Here is a 24,870-nt window from a genome sequence, read left to right on the forward strand (position 1 = left end):
GCACTCTGGCCTGTGACTAAGCCATGACTAAAACAATCAATGTTAAGCCTTGAGTGCTAACTCTTAGGTAGCTTGTAAACATTCCAACATGGACACAGGGTCAAATTCCACATTACATTTCTCCTGTGGCTCTGTGTGCTCAACACTACAACTCTACAGTCTGTGACCAACAGAAAAAGGAGAGCCACAGATGGAAGTAAGTAAATGTCTTATTTACATTTACATTTGCTGTTCCAATTGCAGATTAGACAACTATGAACTCTGTTCACGTGTGACAGAATATGCTTGTTATATGATTGTAATAATTCCTCATATACTAGTTGTGACCCTAGTAGTTGTTGAAGCAGACATATTCAGGCACATATTTGTCTCCTGTGCAGGTTAGAGCTGCTTCACCACATACATCCAGAACAGCTTCAGTTTTCCTTGACACTGATGGTACATATTTCTACTGTAGAGGTGACCATCATTCTTTTTAAAGATATTCCCTCATGCTCTCAGAGATCTGTCTAGCATACAAGCAGTCTGTATATGAAGTTAATTCTTTCCTTCTTGTGACCTCTTGTTTTTTCAATCATGCTTACGAGGCTCTATAAAAAACCCCAGTGATGTTTTTGCAGCTGCCACTCAGGCATGAGGGCCGTTACAGTGGAATATCTATATTGGTGACCATAAAGTTGGAATAATTGTTCAATACCCCCAATGTAGTTAAAGCCTGAATCCACAGTTTGCAAAGGTTCGTTGTGGTTTAAGTTTCACTGTGATATGTTTGGAAGAGTTTGATCAATAAAGTTGAGAAGATCTACACTTTATTTATCAAGAATAAATCACATTGTCACAATCATTTCATGAGAAGAGGTAAAAAACATTTGAGTCCAACTTTATGGGCAACAGTGTATATTGGTGACCGTGCAGTTGTTGCTTTGCTACAGCTCTTCTGCTGTCATTCTCCCCTTGGGCCAGAGTGAGAGGAACAATGCACACCTATCATCAAACTTTAAAATAGTAACTTGCAGTACATAGTTATGACCAAATATGACCTGAATCACACTGTTCTCTTTATTGTGAAAATGCTATTTGACTTTGTTATGCACTTTCTATTTCCCCTTTCAGACCTGCTGGATCAACAAATGACACATTACAGAATGTCCCCGCCCTCACACCCTGCAGAACACACCATCCCACCTCACACCCTGACCCAGCTTGCACAAGAGTGGTTGGCAGAGGACATACCAAACTTTGACCTGGCAGGAGTGTGTGTGGGGTCGCAGGAAGTGGAGGCCAGGTTGCTGTGTAAAACACCACACAGCATCCTAGCAGGGAGCCCCTTCTTCACAGCAGTCTTCACTGAGGTTGGCTGCACTGTGGACTGGATTCACCAGGAGGGTACTGAGATCGGTAAGTACTGCACACACTGAAGTACAAACAATATTAGATTAGATCGCCCATGCACAGAGACACATAGATAGATAGATAAACAACAAGATATATATAAGTCAGTGGGACAGTAAAGTCAGTCAGTAACAGAGAGAAAGAGACAGAGAGTGAGTCATGAGCCACTGTCCTTGACTGAGGGGTTGGACAGTCTGATGGCTGTGGGCACAAAGGATCCTGTGTATCAGTCGCAGTGACAGGAGCTGTCTACTGTGGCTGCTCCTCTGTCCTACCAGAGTGTGGTAAAGAGGGTGGCTGACATTGTCCATGATTGCCTGCAGTTTGCTCTGTGTGCGTCTCTCCATCACCATCCCCAGTGAATCCAGGCTTCTACCCAGCACTGAGCCAGCCAAAGGACAACGGACTGACTATTCTTTGTAAATGTGATTGTTAATCCTCTGGCTGTAGCTGTGAGCTGAGTCAGTCTCTCACTGCTTCTTGCTGGAAGAAGTGGGAAACAACTAGCCTGGATCAGGGTTAGGCTGCAATGTATTAAATGCACTTGATAAGTACAGTGGACAGAGCTAGCAACTGTCTAAATGGCCATACTACCATAGTAATAGGTAAAGCAATACATTATTAACACTCTATATAAATGACCCTGAAATATAAACAATCAATCAATCAATCAATCTTTATTTATAGAGCGCCAATTCACAACAGCGTTATCTCAAGACTCTTTCCATAAAGAGCAGGTCTAGACCAAACTCTTTAATTAGAGAGAGACCCAACGATTCAGGAATTCAACATTAAGGATTCAAGAATCCCCACATGAGCAGCATCAGATATTATATTAGGAAACAGTGGCAGGAAGAACTCCCCTTTAACGGGAAGAAACCTGGAACAGACCCAGGCTCAATGTGTTCGGCTTCTGTAGGGGTCCGTGTTGGGTGGAGGTTTGGACAGAGAGAGAGACAGAGAGAGAGAGAGAACACAAACAGAAACCAACATACTAACAATGACTACAGCACTAACAATAGGAATGTGACTAAGAAATTAGCAATATGGTAATATTAAAAACATGACGAGTGGCCAACGATCTGCTTCCGTGATTCATGAAGTCAGAGAACCACATCAGCAGGACCAGGATCCACAGGATCCACAGGAACCTGAGAGATGAGAAAGCACAGAAAGGCTCCAGGGAAGATAGCAAGTTAGTGGCAGACATTCAGTGGACATGAGACATGATGATGGAGAGGACTTTCATTTTATTGGGTGTTCTCATTTGAATGCAACTCGTGCATCTTGTCAGACTAGGAATGGTGGTGTTTACCACTGTAGTTTCATTCATATGACCTCATGTAAAATTGGGAATAAAATAGCATTATAATTTGGAAATACTGATTGGAAAGTTGAGAGAAACGCAACTTATTTAATGCTGATTCGTACTTTCCAAAATAAATTGCACTGGAAGTTTTGCTCTAGGCTCTATTTGTTGGCAATCGTCCAACATCTTTATTTCACCTCCACAGGCCCGGGTGCCATTGTGCTGACTGCAGTGGTGAGAGGCCCAGCAAGGTGCCTCCTCCTTGGGGAAAGGCCAGCCCTCAACTGCCTGGCCCGGGCCTCAGGAATCGCCACCCGCAGTTCTCAGCTCCAGGCGATGGCAACAGCAGGAGACTGGCACGGAGAAGTGGCTGGCACACGCAAGACCACCCCAGGCTTCCGTCTGGTGGAGAAGTACGCCATGCTGGTTGGTGGCGTGTCCATGCACAGACAGGACCTGAGTGGAATGGTGATGCTGAAAGACAACCACGTCTGGGCATCAGGGAGCATCACAGAGGTGGGCAAGTAAAATGGCTTGGATAATGTTTGCTCATGAAAAGGTTAACAATAATAATAATAATAATAAGCAGTGTTCAATTTCCCATTTTCTTCCAAAGTTTCAAGTACTTTTTTAGGTTTCACAAATTCAGTGTGAAATATTAAAGCAAAACTCTTTTCAAGTTGCAGAAATTCAGTTACAATTGGATCTAAAATATAAAAAATGCATTCGGTTAAATTAATGTTTTAATCAATTAATTTTTAGATGTTTATTATTCATTTACAATTAAATATTTACTTCCATATAAAATTCAAAAAATGTAAAACTGCCGTTCTTTGCTTCCATAGTTTTACAAGCAAGTCTTACATTGAATTAAAACCACACAGAGAAACCATGACTGCATGAAAACAGCATGCTGAGAATATTATTTTGAATAATTCCATGAAAACAACAAATATGAATTGAATATTCAACTTTCTATGAAATTCTTCAAAATAACTGAAAGGAGGTAAAAGAAATCACAGATAGTCTTCCTCCTTACAATGCAGTGTAATAACGTGTCACAACAACGTGTACTCACGTGGTCCTGTGGTTATATGTTACAATCTCTTGTGTGTGTGTGGTTTCTGTAAATGCTGCAAACACACTAACAGAGGCAGGAGATTTAGTAACAAACTTGAAGGTCTGACAGCTGAGACTGAAATCTGTCAAAAGTTCAGGTGTCCCCTTCAGCAACAACAAAAAGAGAAAAACCCTGTTTGTTTGAAAGGCTGTGAAAGCTGCCCGGTCAGTGTGTGGCTTCAGCAGTAAGATCGAGGTGGAGTGCCGCTCAGCAGAGGAGGGCAGAGAGGCGGCCACAGCAGGAGCAGACATCGTTATGCTGGACAACTTTCAGCCTCAGGTAGAAGATTATCCCAGATCATTTGTCATTTTCACTGTCTGGTTTCCACTTACTCTACATCAAATAATGTACACCCCTTCTCAACCCTATCTCCCACCTGTAGGAGCTCCACACTGCAGCTCGTGCACTAAAGGGGGAGTTCCCAGCTCTACTGATAGAAGCCAGTGGAGGAGTGGCTCCAGAGAACATAGCACTCTATTTCTCCCCACACGTGGACATCATTTCCCTGGGCTGCATAACACAGGGCTGCCCAGTTGTGGACTTTTCTCTCAAGGTTCAAAGGCCCATTGCTAATTTAAGCCCACAAGAATGACAACTGTGAGATATCCTTTGTCACTTTTTCAGTGAGTTCCTTCAGGTCTCAGGGCTACTTTTGCTGATGACTGAGAAATTATTCACATCCTGTTTGGTCGCTGTGTCATCAGTCACTTGATTAGGATTAAAAGAGAACAGAAACTAGACTGTACTTGTTTTCTGCCAGGCTGTATACTACCAAAAACTAAATATGCAAAGCTGATTGCCAGTTAGGGAATTGCAGTCACAAGTTGAAACAAAGGGCACAGTATTAGATAGAGCTGTCACTAGTAAACACACGATCAGCTTATTAAATACCATATGCTATGAACTAGCTATTTATGATTTTCATATTCAGCTGAGCTGACACGTGTGACTGCAACTGTCACTGCACACTAGCCAGTCATAGCTGTGCACATGGAGTGGAGGTGTGGCCTCACTCTCACTTGAGCTGACTACAAATCCAAATCATCATGGCAGAAGACGAAACACCTCCTTCAAATCTCCAGCCCAACATCTAGGCCCTGTTTAACTTTCATATAACAAGGGACAACAGTTGTATTATGTGCTGCCTTCTTTGTCAGCCAAAAATGATGGACATTTTGACATAATACTATGTCAGTATGTGTAGACTATAAAAGACATCATGTTCTAGTTGCTGTTGTACAGTTGTTATAGTAATGATTGAATGCCAGACTGTTGTTTAGATTGCACTGGATCAGTGGGCAGGAATAATTGAAATTGGTGATATGAGGATTAAAGTGAATGTGTGCAATGTGTGCCTCCCTTCTTCCTACCCTCTTTCTTGCATCTCCAAAGACAGCCTTCACTGTGATTTCAACTACACTCCTGTACAGTTTTGTGACTGCATCTTGCATGGTTGTGAAACTAACGTGATGACGAAATCTGTCACATGCAAATTCACCACACTGTCATGGCTGGTAACTAATATAAGGGAAAGTATCCCTGGGAATTGAAAACTGCAACAAATAATCCATTTATTGTAACCATCTGTAATGTCCATCTGCTGACTCAGTAGATACGTGGCCGTGCGGGGAGATCACGTGACATTAAAAAAAACTAAGATTTTAGTCCATCATCTTCATCCCTAATCGGGACTAAGCGTTTTAGAAAAGGAATGAAGGAATGTATGTAATGAATCGCGTTTGCGACTTGATTGACGTACAGGACGGGCAGTCTGAGAACTCTTCTCTGCTACGGGTCCCCTGCAGGGACATGTGCGGTCAAACGCGCTAGTTACTGCAAAACCTTTTAGCCTTCCAATTATAACTACTAAAGAAGGGATATTCTGGGATGGGGATGGGATAGAAAGGGAGATTCGACTCCATTCAGTGCAAGTCATCAGAGGAAGGTAGTGACCATGCATGTATTGAAAGTTCCAGTTACTTTTGTCACTTGTGTGCAGGATTGATGGTTCCATCACTGTTTGTCACCTGTGTGCATTACTGCTGTCAGTGTGTATGTGGAATACCAAGGGTTACATTAGCTGCAGTTATGCAGTGTATGCCAACATATAGTGTAAAGTATACTCAGTACATATATATATATATATATATATATATATATATATATATATATATATATATATATACACATACACATGCAGATATATATATATATATATATATATATATATATATATATATATATATACACATACACATGCAGATAAATATATATATATATATATATATATATATATATACATACACATGCAGATAAATATATATATATATATATATATATATATATATATATATATACAGATAAATATATGTTTAGCATTTTGAATGTAGGTAGATCATTTTGACCTGGTCATTTTAAAAGTAGCTCGCATGCTGAAAAAGTGTGGCCCCCCTGATGTACACTGTAGAACCGGAGAACTGAGTGCTCAGACTCCGCTGTGCTAACATGGTTCTGATAGGGCGTGGGGCTGTCTTTCAATTATCACCACTACCTTCATTGTGCAGAATTCTTTTTCTTTCTAAATTACCAAAGAAAAGAGGAAGCACGAGGGAAAAGAAACATTTCACTGAGGGCGGAAGTGTCATAACCACCTGCTACAGAAACACTGTCATTTAAAAAGCACACAGGAAATATTGCAGACACATGTGCTAAGCAACAGCAGCAGCACTGTTAACCGACAGAAGAGAGATGTGAAAGATGGATGGGCTGCGTCGCACCGTCCTGCTCACCTACGTGGTGGCCATTGGTAAGTACTAACATTTTGCTCCATGTTGAGTCACAGAAATGAAGTTCATCTACAAAATGTTTGAGTGTGCTAAACGCCTTGGGAGATGTAAGAGGACAAAAAACGATTGGCTTTTTCAAAAAAGCTGTAAAACCCTATAGTGTGTTTCTTTTGGATATTTCTCGAATGTCGTCTTTTATCAAATTCTATTAATTTTATTCTATTTTTTAAGTTTCACGGCTCAGTTTAATGTAAAGAAACTGTGCTGAGTGCAAAAGGAAATCACAATGAGCCAAAATGAGCCACAACTTGAATCATTTAGACTTTAGACTTTTCTTTATTTGATCCCCCATAGGGGGAAATTCTCATGTTACAGCAGCAACAATTGAACAGGGAGAGTGAGAAGAAGCAAAAGTAAAAGAAAAAATAGCAATAGCAAAATAAATATAAATATATGGCTGTGATGAAATAAATATTTACACTATGGGATATTTACACTTTGGTTCAGAAATGTACCGGTATGATAATTATACAGGAAGCGGCACATTAGGACTTTTACAAGATAAACTACTAACACATTAACTATACTAACACTAACTACTTCTACAGCTAGTGAAAAAAGAGGAATTGTTTGAGCTGACCCTCGAAATCCCGACCATATGTTATAAAAAAAAATACAGTGCTTAACAAATGTATCAGACCACCTGTCATAAAAACGAGAAAACACAAATATTTTAGAAAGCTGTCAAAAATTTGTTTCAAATTGAACATATATATATAACAAACTGGAACAACTAAATAGTCCTTATTCACATATTTCAACCAAAAATCTTAATATTTTGTTTGACCTCCTATGGCCCTGATTGTTTTCATGGACTTTTCCACCGTCTCTTTTGTTATTGAGCTCCAAATAGTTTCTAGCTGTTCCCAGAGACTTGCTTTGGATTAAATTTGTGTGTGATCTATTTTTTAATTCAATAAATCCCAGATCTGTTCGATAGGATTCAAGTCTGGACTTTGACTTGGCCAGTCCATCAGTTCCACTACTCCAGATTCCTTTTACATCATTCTGATTAACCCTTTGAGGGTCTTCAGCACTTTCTAGTGTGTTATGATTTTTATTTTTAACATATTTTATCAGTTTTTCATGCATATTGCTTATAATTTTGCAAGATGGTGAATTTTTCAGAGTTCTCAATTTTTTTCATGTATTTTTTGTGTATTTTAGACCATAAAATGATGCGCATCATGACAAAAACATGGCAATTTAAGGGTTAATTTTTTAAAAAACTAATTAAAATTTGATATGTATGATTAGGGCTGATGCTGGTCTAAAAAACTATTTAAAAAAAATTTAAAAAAAAGAAAGATTTTTATTTTTTTACATTTTTATGGCTTGTTTTTATGCATACACATTTATGTGTGTAAGGATCTTTAACGTGATTATTTCTGAGGACCTTCAAGGGGTTAAAGAGCTTGCACATACTGGTGGATTAACCATTACAGAAACTAAAAAAATATTTTGGTAACCAGCAATACTGTTAATTTAGGGCAGCGGAGGCAAACACCTTACACTGGGTGGTGGTCTAATACACTTGTTAAGCACTGTATATGGTGGCTGACAGACCTGAACACTGTGGAAGACCGTTTACACCAATGTGACACCACAATCCTGTAAGTCATTGTAATGGAAAACGTTCTCAAAATAATGATTTAATATCTGAGAATAACGACTCAGTATCTCACGTCATTATTTCAGGATGCCAACTCTTTATTTTGAGTATCTCATTATTTAGAGAAAGTTTAGCATTATTTTGAAACACTAAGTCATTGTGTTGAGATACTAGGCCATTATCATGAGAAAGCTTCTTATTATTTTGAGATAATACATTATCATTTGGAGAAAGTTTCTCATTATAATGGCTTACAGGACCTTTCTTCCATCACACTGATGGAAATGGGCTTCCATAGAGAACATGCTGCATATATTTTTTGGCCCCTTGGGGACAGAACACCAGGCTGTAAGCATTATACTGACATACTTTCACCACGCAAAGCTGTTATGGTGAACCTTTTAAGCAGAGTTGTCCATTTACACTTCCAGCAGATACAGAGCCATCTTAGCATTCATCTCTAGACATCGAATGAACATCTAGTTCAGTCTTTTTTAGCTCTGATTTGGTCTCCACCAGCTCCTGAGGGAAATATTCTGTCTCTTTAGCTGCTTAATCTTGTTCTTTGAAGTTTGGTGCTGGACAGGTACAGTGGCATACAGAGGGTTTTCAGAGTTTGTTGGCTAGAAACAACACTGGTGTGAGTGACTGCTGGCCGTTGGATCAAAACAAGATTTCGAAGCCTGCAGTCGCAGGTTTTGGGGAATACCTGCTACTGCATTCACGAAAAAACTTGAATAAAGCCTTTTGTGGCATATCTAATAAAAATGTCTGATAAATGTCTTAAAGCACTTGAGTGTTGGGGCTGAAGACTACAATTTTGAAAATGAAATTGTTTAACAGAAAGACCCCTTAAAACTGCATTATGTGGTAATCCTCGCAAACAATGTCAAAGGAGGGTCAGTGTGATCCTTTGTTGTGGTGGACACGAATTCTCTGGTTCAACTTCTTATGTAATTTGACCTACGTAACTAGCATACTTATTTTAACCCAAACCATGATCCTTTCCTTGACCTAACCAAGTATTTTTCATGCCTAAACCTAACCAAGCTGCAACTATTTCATAATCGTTTCATTAACCACGCGCTTATTGTTACCATGGCGATAAAGATATGGTGTACCTGTTGCTGGTACTCTCGCTACTACTCTACTCCATCCTGAGTCTGACAATGCTAAGCCAGTGGAGTACTCTTGACACTACAGTAACACCCTGTGTGTCGTGTTTTTTAATTATGTTTAAGCTATGCAAAATCAGAAGTTCTGTGATATTCTGCTTTTGACTGGGGTTGGTTTGGCCCTGAGCTGGCCCTTAGTGGATATACTTGTTAATCCTCCAGGTATGCACTCACTATGCAGACAGGTATGTTCACAGTTATGTTTATGCTTCAGTCACTTGTCTAAATGTGTAAAGTAAGCATAAGTTCTCTCAGCTACTATGAAAAAGGGGCAAGATTGAAGGAATTCTTATAAATTATTTATTAGAAATAAATGTGAATTAGCTGACGACTATTTAGATTAAGGCTTACAAAACTTAAACATGCTGTCTTTTTTTTTTTTTTTACAAATTGCAGTCACTCCCATCTCGTTGACCTTATATATTGATATGACAAATCCTGATGTCTACAATGGTGAACAAAACGATTTCTTTGGATACAAAGTGCTTCAGTTCATGTCTGATACAAACAAAGGGTAAGTCTGCATCTGCAACTTGGTGTTTCAGTTCATATTCTGTATCGTAGAAATTGTCAAAATTGTTATTACTCATAACATCCTCATGGCAGCCATGAATGGTTTCCTTTCACATTTAACTTAAGTGCTGATGGAATGGAATAGTATTGTACCTTATTAGAAGCTCTGGTGAGGAGCAGTAACACCTTGTGGTTTTCTTACTCTGAATCATATTGCTTCCTGTAACATCACAAGTAGGCCACTCTAAAATGGTGTGCTGTTCATGTCAGCCTGATTACTGAAAGGGTAATAAAAAATGTTCACTTCACCCTCAGGATAATCGTTACTGCACCTCTGCAGCAAAATGGATCTGGAGGAATATGCAAACCTGACCAAAGCCAAACCGACAACTGCTTCAACCCAGGAGGTATATGCAGTCACACAATGAATCCAATAATCAAAAACAGGAAAAGTACAGTTTCCAACAATTCAGAAAGATGAAATTTCATGACGTAGCTGAAAAGGATTCTGTATTTTTAAGGTACTATCAAATATTACTGTTGCAGGAATTCTTCACAAAGACAAAGTAATACCCATTCAGCACTTTGGCCTGTCTATTGCTGAAGACCCTACACGTTCCCAGTTCACTGTAAGAATACCATAAAGCTCAATAAGCTGGTTCTCTGTGATACTTCTTCAACATTCTGGGCTAAATAAAGCAATATAATGAATCAAATTGTGCTCTGATGTAGGTTTGCAGTCCAAGTGTAGTCCATGAGTGTTATGAGAACTCCTATCTGAACGGCGCGTGTTACAAGATGACAGATCATCTCCAGCAGCTCTCCTCTTTCACACTTGCTTTTCAAGGTAAAAGACCTTAGAGAATGGTTATAACATTTTGTCCCTCAGGCAGTAAAATACTATCCTCAGTGTTTTTGTCCTGACTAAATATTCTTTACAAATTTTAACTCTGTATATTTTTTGCAGAATGCACAAAAAAGACTGTGGACCTTGTCTTTCTATTCGATGGATCAAGGAGTATGACCACAAAAGAGTTCACCAAAAATAAAGATTTCATAGTAGATATAATGAAGAGTCTCAACAGCACATCAATCAAGGTCATTGCACTATTGCAACTTTAAAGGACAACTTCAGTATTTTTAACCCTGGGTTCTGTTTGTACATATTTTGGTGTCTAAATGACCAATGACCTAATAATAATCCTTTAAATCATTCTTACCATTTATTTGTTAAAGTCTGTATACATGCTATATGAAAGCTGTATTATGCTGTCTGCTTTTTTCCAGTTTGCAGCAGTTCAGTTCTCCACAGATTTGAACAAAGTATTTGACTTCAATGACTATGCGGAGAATAAGGCTCTCAGTAAACTTGACAAGGAGCCTCATATGAAGAGTCTCACCAACACACACAGAGCCCTACAATTTGTGCTGTAAGTTCATACATTACACAAACAATTCTAAAACTCTTGAATAACTCAATAACAGCCATTGTTGAGGGATAATGAAAATAACAAGAGCTGATACTGTGCCACACTAAGATTATGAGCATCTAAAGTCATGTTCATTTATTCATATTTATAGATGTTTTGTTTTATAGATTTTGTTTAATCTGAGAATTGCAATTTTAAATTTGTTTCAGGGAAGAAATCTTTGAAAACCCAGGTTCCGGCACCAGTCCTGATGCAACTAAAGTACTGGTGCTAATCACAGATGGAGATCCCAGTGATAAAGACAAATATAACATTATTAAAAGATACGATGACAAAAACATAATTCGCTTTGTCATTGGGGTAAGCTGTGATCTGATATAAAACGTTTCATTATTCTTATCCCACTATTTGTGACTTTGGTGTTTTAAATAGTTAGTTCAGATCGGGTCAAAGTGACTAACAGTGAGGATAGTGAGGATTGAAAACAGATTCTCAGGAGGGGTGGGTGACCGCGGGTGACATATTTCACAGTCTTTTCACATTTCCAGCATTCATTTCAACCACTTTCTACCATGTATAATGTGTTATAAACAAATCTCTGAATTTGCTTTATGTGAAACTTTGATTGATTCAGTTGATTCATTAGTTCAATTTTGTGCAAAACAATCTCGTTTCAGGTCAAAGAAGCGAATCTGGATAAATTTAGGGCCATTGCTTCAGAACCAAAAGACAAAAATGCCTTCAAGATTGAAAACTATGACGGATTAACAGGAATACTGGAAAACTTTCAGAAAAAAATCTTTAAAATGGAAGGTGATGTTCAATTCTTTTTTTTTTTTTTAAATATCTTTGTATAATAATATTACAAAAACCTATTTTATCTTCCTGGTGTGCCCATGCAAAAACAACACAAAATGCTAATTGTCTCCATATTAAGGCTCCAAAGTGGCCCAGGCAGGAGACATGACCGATGAAATGTCTCAGAGTGGGTTCAGTGCTGTCTTCCACAAAGTGAGTAAAGTCAATGAGATACAAATCTACATCTTTTATCCATAACTATAGCCAGTCATCGCACTGCTCGCTAACCGTTCATACATACATGTGCTGGTAAACAGTATCCAGACCTTTTGGCCTGTCAGTGTGATATCAATGGTGTAGGAGTCCTGCATTAAAACACATCCTCATATTGAAAAGACAGAATATGTTGAAATTGCTCCCAAAACTACATATATAGGATAGGACAGATGGGGACCAGCCACAAGCATGCAGGTGTTACAAAATGTACCTTAGTGTATAGAGTTAACATTATGAAACAGTTGCAGCTTGGTTAGGTTCAGGCACCAGAACGATTTGTTTGGGTTTAGGGAATATTGATAGTTTGGGTTAAAATAAATGTTAGTTAGGAGAGTGAAGCTTATATGAGACGTAACTTAATTTACTTGAATGTAATTTAAGTTCAGTTACATTAAAGGTTGGGTGAAAGTCCTGTGTTTGACTGATCCATTGTGTGGTTAAACTATTGGATGTCAGCATGCTACTGTCATACACTTTAGTCTGAATGGAGCAAGTCAGAGTTGGTGTCACCTCCAAACATAACTGCTGCTGGCAGCACCGCTCCTCTATGCTGTGACCCAACCTGCACATTTCTCTCAAAAGGATACCTTGATCCTGGGCTCAGTGGGATCAAACAGCTGGAACGGTTCTCTCCAAGAGCTTCATGACGGAAAAGAAACACAAATTGAAGATCCACTCATGCAGATGGACTCCTACATGGGTATGAGTTATTTCTCGTTGTATCTACAGCCCCTTCATAATAAAACACAATTTTAGAGACTGGGGAGACTCTTAGACTCTTCCTTCACTGCATTTTAGGTCTTATATCCATTTATCGTATATAAAAGTTTGATTGTTGTTATTTGATTATTTCATATGTGTGTGATACTGTTACAGGGTACTCGCTCTCTGTTGGGGAGAAGAATAATGCTCGCCTATATATCACTGGTGCACCAAGATTTGAGCACATAGGACAGGTCGTATGTTTCAGACATGATGGCAAGAACTGGACCGTAGCCCAAAGAATAAATGGGGACCAGGTTGGTAACTGCGCTAAGAAATGTTTAAACTGCCTTATCATACATATTCTACATAGAATGTTTATCATTTGCTTGAATATTGTCCACTGTACAGCAGGTGAAGTCTTTGAAAATGAAAAGTTTAATTTTAATTGTGACTTAAATATTGCTTGCTAATATGGAAAATCAGATCACTTTGTTTATATTATTCATATTGCATTTGAACTTACAAATTTTAATTGAAATTTTAATATTGTGCACTGTCCAGTGGGGTACAACGTTGAAAATAAAAACTGCTTTTCCATTTTCATTTTAATAAGGTCATAGAATGCCCATACAAGTATGTGAAAATGAAAATGCTAATTGAACTATTGCATTTTCATTTTTACTAAAAAAAAACATGAATATGAAATAATGTAAAATATAGAAATTATAATGCTATCACAATCCCATTTTCAAGTTTACAGTATCATTTTAATATCATCCCCTACACATCAGTGCCTGGCATGCTTAAACCTAAATCTGCCATTGCAAGATAATGAAAGCCTTCATGGAAATGTGCAGAGGAACAATATTTCTGACATTGCAGAAACAAAACCACAGCACTCGCTCGCACTGACACTCATCAACTCTCATTGCCCAAATGATTATGCTGCAACCATTGCAGCCTGTTATGTGGCTGCCTACGTAGTCACTCAAAATATGTAAAAATAGGCCCCAGGTTTAAAAGGGAGTATCGTTTTTTTAACTTGAGTGATGTAAATTTCACCTTTCAGATTGGTTCCTACTTTGGTGCAGAGCTGTGCTCATTGGATGTCGACTCAGATGGTAACACTGATTTCCTGTTGGTGGGTGTTCCCCTGTTTTACCAGCCTCAGGAGAAGAGAGAGGGGCAGATTTATGTCTACACACTGACCGATGAGGTGGGCTCAGAATCAGTGTTTGAGCTTTAATGAGGTGAAGGGAGACAATCAATACATTTACAATCGTATGTTATTGTTTCCCACAGATGCAACTGAAATATGAACTGAATGTGACAGCACCATCCATGGGGAGATTTGGCACCACCATATCCAGTCTTGCAGATCTGAATGGAGATGGACTTCGGGATGTAGCTGTTGGAGCCCCCCTCGAGGATGATAACAGAGGGGCTGTGTACATTTACCTTGGTGACAGACACAGAGGGATGCGTGACACTTTCAGCCAGGTGAGACAGAGAAAACCTGACACAGTATCGTTTTTTGTTTTGTCTTATTCTTGGACGGAAAAGAAAGTTTGTATTCTAGTTGAGGGAAACGGGAACAAATTTGGTCAGTATGTTTGGAGCAGGTAAAAAAAGAAATTTCAGTAGTGCATCAAGGCACCACTGTGGCTGATGGGTTAACCATCAACCTCAACATGAGCTGTGTAATGGAAGTGAAGGTAGCCACTGTGACGTCACCCATTGGTTTGAGGTCCATGGTTTTAAAGCCGTGGCCAAGTTTAACCCCAGCCATGGATGAGTTATGATAACCTCAGTCAGAAGTGTTTTTATTCATCTTTAAGCATGAAAAACAAGATTTGAACTTAATTTTTTTTCAACCCAAATTTTACAAAGATATATTTACATGTCCAGTAGTTGAAATAGAGCTACTGATGCATGATGTACAATTCAGTGGACATGTGATTAATCATTTTTTTCTCTTACAATGGCTTCCCACTGGGTAGCAGTGGATGAGATGATGCAGTAGCCTCCACTGTAGTGGCTGATGTGCAACTATGCCATCAAAACTCATGCATGTACAAGAAAACAGCTTTTGAATAGCTGCACACTGTGGTGACCTCTATGCATGAAAGGGTTAAAGCAATTCTGCTTTGGCTCCCCTTTTCAGAGGCCAAGTCCAATTTTATACTGCCTATGGTCAAAGACAAAATCATAGATACCCAAAACAAGTCAACAGCTATTTGTTAAACAGTGTCATGGATAGGCTTTGCTGTGCTTGTATTTTGATTGACACGTCCTCATGGTAGCAACTTTCCAATCAGAAGTTAGCTGCCCTGAAGCATACTGTGATTTATGGTGGACTTTCCTCTAAATGGGACCATAATTCACTAAATGAACATCATGCTGTGTTGAAGAAAAGTAGTGAATGAGACCATACACTCATTCGGAAAATGTTTGCTGAGATCAAGTCAGGCTGAGGATTTGTTGCATCTCCCTCTCCCTCATTTCCTCTCTACTGTCTCGGTCTAATAAATATACAACCCCACCCCCCCAAAAAAATGAGACAAACAAAAATGACATCAAAATCATTAGTTAGACAAATGTGTGTATCTAATGATACATCAAAGTAAAAGTGGCTTCTGAAGAGAGCTGAGTCACATCCTCTCTAAGGAGGAACTTTGAGCATATGTGTAGATCATGCATTGTTTCAGATGCAGAATCTCTGTTTTTCCAGAGAATTATGGGACAGCAAATATCGCTTGGGCTGAGATTCTTTGGCCAGTCCATTGATGGGGACATCGACCTCGGAGAGGATGGACTCCCAGATATTGTGGTTGGATCAAAGGGCACGGCTGTTGTCTTAAGGTATGGATACAGTGTCAGACTACAATCCAATGTTCCGTTTTCACAGTGGAACACATTGCCTTGAATCATTTATCATCATGATACATAATGAGGGTCTACATGAAGTGACTCACTGCCTTGAACACAGATCAGATGTTGATGAATGTCTTTGCCTTAAATTTGTCATAAACTTTATATATTTAAAAATACAAGTCAAATTTTATTTTGCAGTGTTTCTAACCAATCAGATGTAAGCACAAAATATTCAGCTTTTTTAGCCTTTATTCCAAAAAGCTCTTTACATGGTTATTGAAAAAGAATATCCCCCCATGATGTACGTCCTATGGCTGAGCCCTTTGAATAACGTAAATGCCATATGGAGGAGTTTCCCTCCTTTTCATACTGCAGTTATGTTGCTCCCATGGTGTCACTGCTCTGCAAGGCTTTTCTTGTGGGCATGCATCTCTTTCCCAGCCTTGCAAACTGTTGGCTAGTTGGTTTGTTTACGACACACAGAGCTGACCATTGAGAGACAAGTGGCTGTGTGCCATAAACTACAGTTAAAACCACAACTGAGATGCATATTCCAAATGCACTGTATGCATGTCAAAAGAATGCCCCCAGACCCAAATAATATCGTCACATCCACCATGTCTTGACCAGAAACAATTTGGAATATGGCCTAATTTGGAATATCTGTGTGCTGTTTACGTATCATATTTGGAATAGTAGTGGAATATTAGTGTGCATTACTCATTACTGTCATCCATGGCTTTGCTAGTGAAGTAAGAAGTGGGAAGTGAAATCGTGGACTGGTGTCTTGTTTACCAGTCCTTTATACATTCGTGATCCTCTAGAAAAGAAAAGTGAAAGACAAACGACCACTATAATCCATTTTCAGTTCTTTTGGTGAATGTCTTTCAGGTCCAGACCTGTCTTTCACGTCGTTGTACGTCTGTCTTTTCAACCTGAAGAGATCAGCACTGAAAAACTTGAGTGTGTGGGCAACACAGATCCAAATATACCAATGGTTAACTTAACAGCCTGCTTTGAAATGGTGGAAACGACAAAGAGCAAAGCAGGTAGGGGCCTAACCCAGTAATGTGATTGAGTACCAGCAGCTGATAATGTGTTAAACCTGCTGTTTGCCTTTGCAGGCGCGATGAGTTCTGGACTAAACATCTCGTGGACACTCGATGTGGATCCAACGAGACAAACACATCGTGGTTTCTTCAGTCAAACCGATAAGAAAGCTAGAAATCGTACTTGTACTGAGGAGCTGAAGGATAAAGACACATGCTTCAACAATCTCATCTACATGCCAGTATGGAGAACAATTCAAAATGTTCACCCTCACATACTCTTTAACGTCTGTATATGAGCAACTGTACATCTAGAAATATCAGCTAGTAAATTCACACACTGTTCCATTAAGCTACACTTGAAACCCAAAAGGGTTTTATAGAACATATCAAATAGACTGATTCACTTTTGCTAGCTAGAATGATTCATAGTTGGGGGCTAAATTCCCCAAATGTATGCACTGGGAATGTGATCTTAGGGCTCTTTACGCTGCAGACTTGCCCAAATTATGTCTTCAAAAACAAGAAAATGTTACTTTGACTAACCTTCCAGCCTTCAAGATTTGGCATCAAAAATTAAAGTGTTGATGATTTCCATTACATAAAGTATGGACATCTGCTGTACAGTCTGCTGAGTATTTCTTTGGCCCCATCTGCCCATGTAGCAGTATCTTTCCTGTCAAATGATCAGAAGCTGTAATTCTGCCTTATTATTACTGCCTAGCATTATCCCCAGAACAAACAACAATAAACTAACGGTACTACACTTATTCAGTATCCAGTCCTTTAACTTTCTAAAATGCTTTCTGCTTACACTGTTTGAAATTTCCTTCAGGAATGTGCAGATGACTCTCCTTTGTTTATTGCAGAAATGTGTGAGAGACACATTATCACCCATCTCCATCAAATTAAACTTTTCCCAAGTTGACAGTGAGAGTGCGAGTGCTGTTTTGAGCGAGGACAGCAAACGGGAGGCTGTTGTTGAGGTATGTACAGAAACTGAACACAGTCACATGCACATCTCCATTTCTTAACACAAAAAAGGACGGGATATGAAAGTGCTAAGATACTTCAGTTGGGACCGTTGTGCTAGACCAGTAATCTGACCTACTAACACTGCCAGCTTTAGAGCCACTGCTGGTGAAAACCAGCACATTGGTAGCAGATGAAAAGTGCAGATCAGATCTGTTCTATTTGAACTTGCCGGATCACAAAACCTGTATTGTCTGTTGTATTTCAAAAGAATCCTGTGTCCTTTATACAGGTTTTTCTTTCTTGCTCTGTCTTTTTCAAGCATGACACAAGCTTCTGTCTTTTTTTACAGGTTCCGTTTGAAAAACAGTGTAGAAAAAATGACACCTGTATTGCTGAACTCGAGGTGGATTTCAACTTCATGTACGTATATTTGACAAAACACAGCGCAACAACTATAATACTAACAGCATATGGCCAAGTGTAAAAAGTGCTCTCTTTCTCCCAGGAGCCCAACATTATTGGTGGCAGAAGATAACTACTTCAACGTCACTGTAAAACTGTCCAATCACGGTGATGACTCGTACAACACCAGCCTTACAATGCACTATCCTCCAGGCCTCTCCTTCTCTAGGATGAGTCGTACAAAGGTGATTAAAAAATCTAACTCCTGTCCCACACAGTGGCCACATTATCATACACACCTGTACCCCTCCTTTTCAAAGGGGCACTCTGTTGATTTGACCCATCCAAGTGTGCTTACAGGTGTTGGGGGGCACTACTGAAAAATGTCTGTTGGCATGGAGATACAGTTCTGGTTCTGCCAAGACAACTTTGGTCCTTTTTTAAACATCGACTTAATCTATAGAAACATGCACATATTGTCCGGAGGTCTAGTTGTTCAGATAACATAGGGAGGACAGGACAGGACAGAGACTTCCGCCATGGAATAACTGTTAGTGCACGCCTTTTCTTTTAAGTTGCATGTAAGTAGAAGGGATTATTAATAAACTTTATGTTGTGCTTGTTGCCCACTTCATTAAAAGTTCTAATACTAATTAAAGCTGCAAGCAGCGTTGGAGGGCCCTCGCACCTCCGTGTGCGTCGGGGCGTGCGACGGCTTTGTCCCGTTGCTGGACTCCGACCCTTCTACGCGGCTCAGAATTTTCATGTATGTTGGACAGTGCATGAAGGAGTTACATGTCACTTCCTGTTGCCATGTGGCGCCAGAGAACAGCCACTAATCACGTCCTATATTCCAGTATATGAAGTGTTGACTACACTGTGAAAATGTCGTGCAAATCAAATGATCATTGCCATAGACGTGTTACTTCCTGTTGCCACCTGGTGGCGCAATGACTGTGGTCAGTAATTGGCATCTAGATGTCTTCAGGCCGGGACTGTTATTAAGCGTGACAAGTTTGAAAGAGATTGGATAATGTACATTGAAGTTCTAGCAATTTCCTGTTTCATGGCGAACAGCGTTGCCATGGTGACAGCGTCTGACGAAATGTCAACAGCTTCATAACTTTGCATCATCCACGTCTTGAGAATGTTTGGTCCAAATTTGAGGTGTCTGTGGATAACCTGCTGAGAGAGAGACGTCCGAGAATAAAACATGCACTTCCTCCCGCCACTAGGTGGCGCTATGACTATGGTTCAAAATGGGCATGTACATATCTTCAGAGCCGGACAGTCATCAAACGGTATAAATTTGGTGAAGATAGGACCTTGTACAGTGGAGTTACAGCACTTTTAATGCTCATGGCGAAGGAAAATGTATTATCGAAATTCGCCATGTCGTCACGGCAACTGCTTTTGACGGAGACTCACAGTGTTCGCTCCAGACCAACATCAACATCTTGAGGCTTTCCTGACCAAATTTGAAGTGGATCTGATCAACTGGCTGGTCTTGAGCCATCATAGTGTAAAACATAGCACTTCCTGTCGCCACCAGGTGGCGCTGTGACTGTGAATGAATATTGACATGTAGACGTCTTCAGGGTGGGACTCTCATCAGACTTGTCAAGTTTGGTGCTGATTGGATCATGTACAGTCAAGTTATTAACAACTTCCTGTTTGACTGCGAATCATGGCGAGACATTGAACTTTGACAGCTCGCCACGCCCAAACCGTTCCAAATCTGTACAGACCTTTGATAACTTTTCATCGTTGATGCCTTCTCTACCAGCTGACCAAGTTTGAAGTCGATCGCTTGAACCCCCTCGGACTAGTTCGTTCATTTACGTCCCCTGTAAATCGCCAAAACGGCGTGAAAAATCCAATATGGCCGACTTCCTGTTTGGTTTAGGTCATCCCTCCAAGAGACTTTTTTGTACGTCTTGAAGAGATACATGAACCCACCAAATTTCGTACACGTACATAATACGCTGTTCAGGGGCTTGACATTAGGGGGCGCTACAGAGCCATTTTGCCATGCCCATTTACGAAACCTTTAAAATACGCAACAAATTTTGGTGAGTTTTCGTGCATGATCAGGCCCCCAAATTAGCATTTCATTTCGGAGAAGAAGAATAATAATAATTCCTTGCATTTCACTATGTTTTTGGCCCCCTGGTTGTCTGTTTTTTTTTCCATTTGATGTATTTTTTCATCCCCTTCGTGCTCGGGGAGTATGAGGTCCGTACACCTCTTGGTTTCTGGGTACTGGCACGTTTTTCCCTCACGCAGTTTCAATAGGGTCCTCGCACCGCTTGGTGCTCGGGCCCTAATGATAACTTAAAGGAATCCCCACTGTTGCCAAATGGTGAGTGCATAATTACTGCAAAGCTTTCTACAGAACAGAACAGAGACTCTGTGGAGGATTTGAAACCCAGGCAGGATGTGTGGAACGCGTGGGCTCTCGAGCCGCGCCTGAAAGTTGTTCATGTTCATGTTCATGCAAATGTCGCAGCATTGAATTCAAACAAGCAGCTTTTATTATGGTGGGTTAACACATCTTTGTGTTTTTCTTAAAACAGGCGACTCTCATCAGCTGTTATGATCTAGAAGGAGTATTCGACAGAACTGTGTGTGGCGTCAGCCTCCCAGTGTATCGCAGTAGATCTGCTGTGAGTCATATTGCACCCAGATACCATCACAGAATACAGAAGTGTTTCAAGTTTCATAATACAGAAACTGTGACGCCACACCCATTGACTTTTACAGCCTTTGCCCACTCCTCTCAAGTACATATTTTTGTCCTTTTTTCTGTAAAGGCAACCTTCATAACTTCTTTCCACGTCATGACTGAGTATGAGTGGAATGACACCATTTCAATGACAATCACTGGAAAAAGGTAGAGGCCTTCTCACGAAGCACACAAAACAAAGCCTAACTTTGTCTCTGTATTATTGAAATATTCTAACATACATACGGTTTTTATATCCTCAGTGATAACGTAAACTCCACAGGGGCCAATTCTTTGACCAAAAGCATCCCAGTACAGTTCGAAATTAAAATGGCAGTAGCAGTGTAAGTGGCACTACTCACATTCACTGTTACATAGTATTTTGGAACTGTGGCTCTTATGCCTGGTACATGTTGATTATTTTATCCAGTCAGTGATTGTTACATGTATATTATTCCACAACTGCTTGCATATTGTGATCATCCTGTATTCTCTTCAGGAAAGAAGAAACCATCAACTATCTAAACTTCACAACAGAAGATACTGCACCTAAAAAACTGGTTACTATATATAAGGTGAGGCGATTTATTGCTATCAAATATGTCCACTAAAAGTGCTTGTTTTTGCCACTAACAGGCTCAGATTGTTGCTCTTAGCATCTAACAACATTATGGAAAGGACTCCAACAGAAAGAGATCATGTGTGCTGTTATATCACTCTCTTCAAAACCATAAAAAAACACAAAATACAAAAACAAAATTTTACCTTGCAGATTAGTCAGTTGGCCCAAAGTGTTACATTACAGCCGGTTCATGGCTGCGGTGACCAACTGGACCAACTCCAACCAGTTATTTTGAACCAAAACTATGTAAAAAATTCTGAAGTTAACCTTTATCTGATTTTTTGGCTACATGGGGAGAAGAAGCTAACAATTTTAGAGGTGCTTGTAGGTGGAGAGTGGTATCAGCCTTCTCATAAGTCTTGTGAAGACAGTGAACAAGTGTGTGTCCCAAAATGTCCAACAATTCTTGTCTCTCACTGTTGGCAGATTGATAATCCTGGTTTCAAGGCGTTCCCTGTCAATGTGTCTCTGTTCTTCCCAACTAAACTGGAGCATAACTTTGAAATGAAGAACTATCAAGTGTTTGTCCAGCAGGTAACTTGGCATCTTGCTTATACTGTTGCTGTGTATAGAATTACAAATCCTCAGTGCTTACTAGTTATTTTTTCTGTTTTAAGAACAAAACTCAATGCACAGCCATGGCTGACAGGAAGTCTAAGGTAAGTCAAACACATTTAGTATAAAAATATTGTGAATGTGTCATGAAATTACAAATCTCTTTGATAAAACTAACTGTTGCTGTGTTACAGTACTGTGCGCCCGGAAATGACTGCAAAGTTATAGTGTGTGACAGCTTCATCCTGGACAAAGAATCAGCCACTGAATTTCACTTGTTGGGAGACGTACACTTTAAGGACCTCAAACAGAATGCCGCTGTACGTAGCAACACACACATGGATAGAATACACCCCACATACACTGTTAAAGGGGGTGAATATATCATTAATTGACATGCTCTTACTTTGCAGAATATTGCCTTTCCCAAAAGATACACTGGAGTCAGCAGAGAGGTTAAATTCAAAAGCTTTTTACAGGTTAGCTATGATGGGCAACGATATGTGCTGGATTCTCATAAACAAGGGGTACGTTGAAGCTCAATTACAGTGAGGCAGATTGTAAAGATACTGCTTTTAATGCTTTTGAGTAGACCTAATTCATTATGTTTATCAACCTCAGAATAAGGAAAAGCCTGGTGGAAGTGGCTTGTGGAAAGACAACGATCCAGCAGTGAAATGGGTACGTTCAGTCTGCGCACGTACAGCCAAAACTATTCAGTTCAAAGAAATGTCAGGTCCTCATCAAAATAAGATACGATCTCACACAAAACTTTGCTTATTTTCTCTGCCAACAGTCTGAAGTTCGGGTTGAGGCTCTAATCCTCCCGGATCAGCAACTGATCATGTCAACAGGAGTTGGAGTTGGACTCTTGCTTCTGATCATAATCACAGTCATCATGTTTAAGGTGAGAGTCACAGTCACAACCCAAAATTCTATAATCCTATTCAGAGCTGTGGCCTTGATGTTAGTGACTGAATTAAATACATTTAAACAATGCTTTTCTGCTGCCATGGGTCTCCATGGTGATTGGTCTGATGATTTCTGTCTGTCTGTCATCAGTTGGGTTGCTTTAAGAGGAAAACACGTGAGTATTATGAAGAGCAGGAAGAAGAGGCTCTTCAGGCTGGCAGCCCCACTGAATCAACCCCTGCTCCCACTAATGGGATCAAGAACCCTGACCAACCTTCAGAGGAAAAAAAGCTTCTATCTGATGGTGAGGCAACCGGCAGTGCCCCACCCAGGGATACAGAGGAGGCGCTGGATTAAATCACCAGCATACCACCATCATAGTGGAAGGCGTGTCATACTCAAGTTAAAAAGCCTGCAGCGTGCACATGAGGTCATTTATAGTGAGCAACATTGTAGCTTAGCATAAAGACCGGAAAACAATGGGAAACTGCTAGCCTGGCCCTCTCTGAAACTAACATAATTCTCCTACCAGCTCACTTTATATCACACATTATATCCCGTTCATTTAATCCATGCAAAAACAAAAGTGTGCAGATGGTAGATTGATAGTTTGATAGTAGATAGTTCACTTTGCACAGAGCCAGTGTGGTGATTTCCCTTCGTCTCCCCGTGTTTAGGCTAAACTAAGCTAACTGTCGGGGACCAGGGACGGACTCACTGCTCAGGACATATGCGCCCATGCGGTGCAGTATGGTCCTATCGGGAAACATTTTTATATAACTTTCAACCATTTTTGACCGGGGTGGCACAACTGGTTCACATACTCACTGCACTTCCACCTCTACTCTTATCCATTAGTATTATTAATGCATGTATGAATATGTAACTTTTCACGATGACATGAGTAAATGCAGAGGTACTGTAAAGTTTGAAGCAATGTTCATCGATTAGTAATCTTTGTATGCAGCAGTCCTTTTGTCAATACACTTTACAAAACTGTGTGTAGTTCCAAAGCAATGAGTGAAGAATGAATGATGGGAGAAATCAGTGAGTCTGTCGCGAGAAGAAAAAGCTTCAGTAGTTTCTTCAGGCAGTCACCTTAATCACTGAACAGGACCCTGATTAGTCTTCCATGTCTATATTTTCCTGTTCTGCCCTCTTTTGATCTTTGAAAATATGACCACAGGGCATATAGAGATTATTTTTTACCAGAGAAATTGATGTAATTGTGACATAGATGGATGGATGGATTATTAAATTAATGATGTTATATGTTTCAGGCCAGAGAGTTAAAAAAAAAAGTACTTTTTTTTATGTAATCAGTGTGTGGCCAGTGGGTACATGTGCACACCACCGATTTTCTCTTTTGTTTAATGTTTTATTCTCTTTATTAATTAAAAACACTGTATTCATCATGTCTGGGTGAGTACTTGTGCTTCGTATCCCAAGTTTTATCTTGTTTCAATCTATTTTGTGCCAGTTATAAACATATAAAAAGCACACAAGCCATCTTATATTTATAAGAATCTTATAAGAATATTCTGTTTTCACTAACACCCTGTCCAGAGGAATTGGTTTGC

At 39.7% G+C, this 24,870-nt stretch overlaps 2 protein-coding genes across 2 annotated transcripts; both read left to right on the plus strand.

The window, feature by feature from the left end:
* The first annotated feature begins 143 nt into the window (after positions 1-143).
* LOC139198854 (nicotinate-nucleotide pyrophosphorylase [carboxylating]-like) lies at positions 144-5,181 on the plus strand. Its single transcript, XM_070827819.1, has 5 exons — positions 144-196; positions 1,145-1,398; positions 2,907-3,217; positions 3,969-4,100; positions 4,204-5,181. Exons 2-5 carry the CDS (start codon positions 1,146-1,148, stop codon positions 4,411-4,413), a joined length of 906 nt encoding a protein of 301 aa, XP_070683920.1. The 5' UTR covers positions 144-196; position 1,145; the 3' UTR covers positions 4,414-5,181.
* A 1,352-nt stretch (positions 5,182-6,533) lies between these two features.
* LOC139198940 (integrin alpha-X) lies at positions 6,534-24,705 on the plus strand. Its single transcript, XM_070827930.1, has 31 exons — positions 6,534-6,627; positions 9,851-9,968; positions 10,283-10,374; positions 10,514-10,596; positions 10,700-10,814; positions 10,935-11,065; positions 11,255-11,397; positions 11,607-11,757; positions 12,075-12,210; positions 12,335-12,408; positions 13,054-13,171; positions 13,348-13,490; positions 14,246-14,392; positions 14,479-14,676; positions 15,908-16,038; positions 16,942-17,099; positions 17,175-17,341; positions 17,969-18,085; positions 18,424-18,494; positions 18,580-18,721; positions 21,053-21,142; positions 21,290-21,369; positions 21,465-21,545; positions 21,701-21,776; positions 22,250-22,357; positions 22,441-22,482; positions 22,573-22,698; positions 22,792-22,905; positions 23,000-23,059; positions 23,175-23,285; positions 23,441-24,705. The coding sequence occupies exons 1-31, from the start codon at positions 6,579-6,581 to the stop codon at positions 23,645-23,647; spliced, it is 3,579 nt and encodes a 1,192-aa protein (XP_070684031.1). The 5' UTR covers positions 6,534-6,578; the 3' UTR covers positions 23,648-24,705.
* Positions 24,706-24,870: the final 165 nt, after the last annotated feature.

This window comes from Pempheris klunzingeri, chromosome 3 (genome assembly GCF_042242105.1).
Source record: "Pempheris klunzingeri isolate RE-2024b chromosome 3, fPemKlu1.hap1, whole genome shotgun sequence".
Taxonomy (NCBI): domain Eukaryota; kingdom Metazoa; phylum Chordata; class Actinopteri; order Acropomatiformes; family Pempheridae; genus Pempheris; species Pempheris klunzingeri.

Excerpts from the sequence above, each read along its gene's own strand:
- LOC139198854 (XM_070827819.1), top strand. The coding sequence starts at position 1,146 with ATGTCCCCGCCCTCACACCCTGCAGAACACACCATCCCACCTCACACC. Across the intron at positions 1,399-2,906 it reads CCAGGAGGGTACTGAGATCG|GCCCGGGTGCCATTGTGCTG; the intron begins GTAAGTACTGCA and ends TCACCTCCACAG. Across the intron at positions 3,218-3,968 it reads CATCAGGGAGCATCACAGAG|GCTGTGAAAGCTGCCCGGTC; the intron begins GTGGGCAAGTAA and ends TTTGTTTGAAAG.
- LOC139198940 (XM_070827930.1), top strand. The coding sequence starts at position 6,579 with ATGGATGGGCTGCGTCGCACCGTCCTGCTCACCTACGTGGTGGCCATT. Across the intron at positions 18,086-18,423 it reads AACGGGAGGCTGTTGTTGAG|GTTCCGTTTGAAAAACAGTG; the intron begins GTATGTACAGAA and ends CTTTTTTTACAG. Across the intron at positions 23,286-23,440 it reads TCACAGTCATCATGTTTAAG|TTGGGTTGCTTTAAGAGGAA; the intron begins GTGAGAGTCACA and ends GTCTGTCATCAG.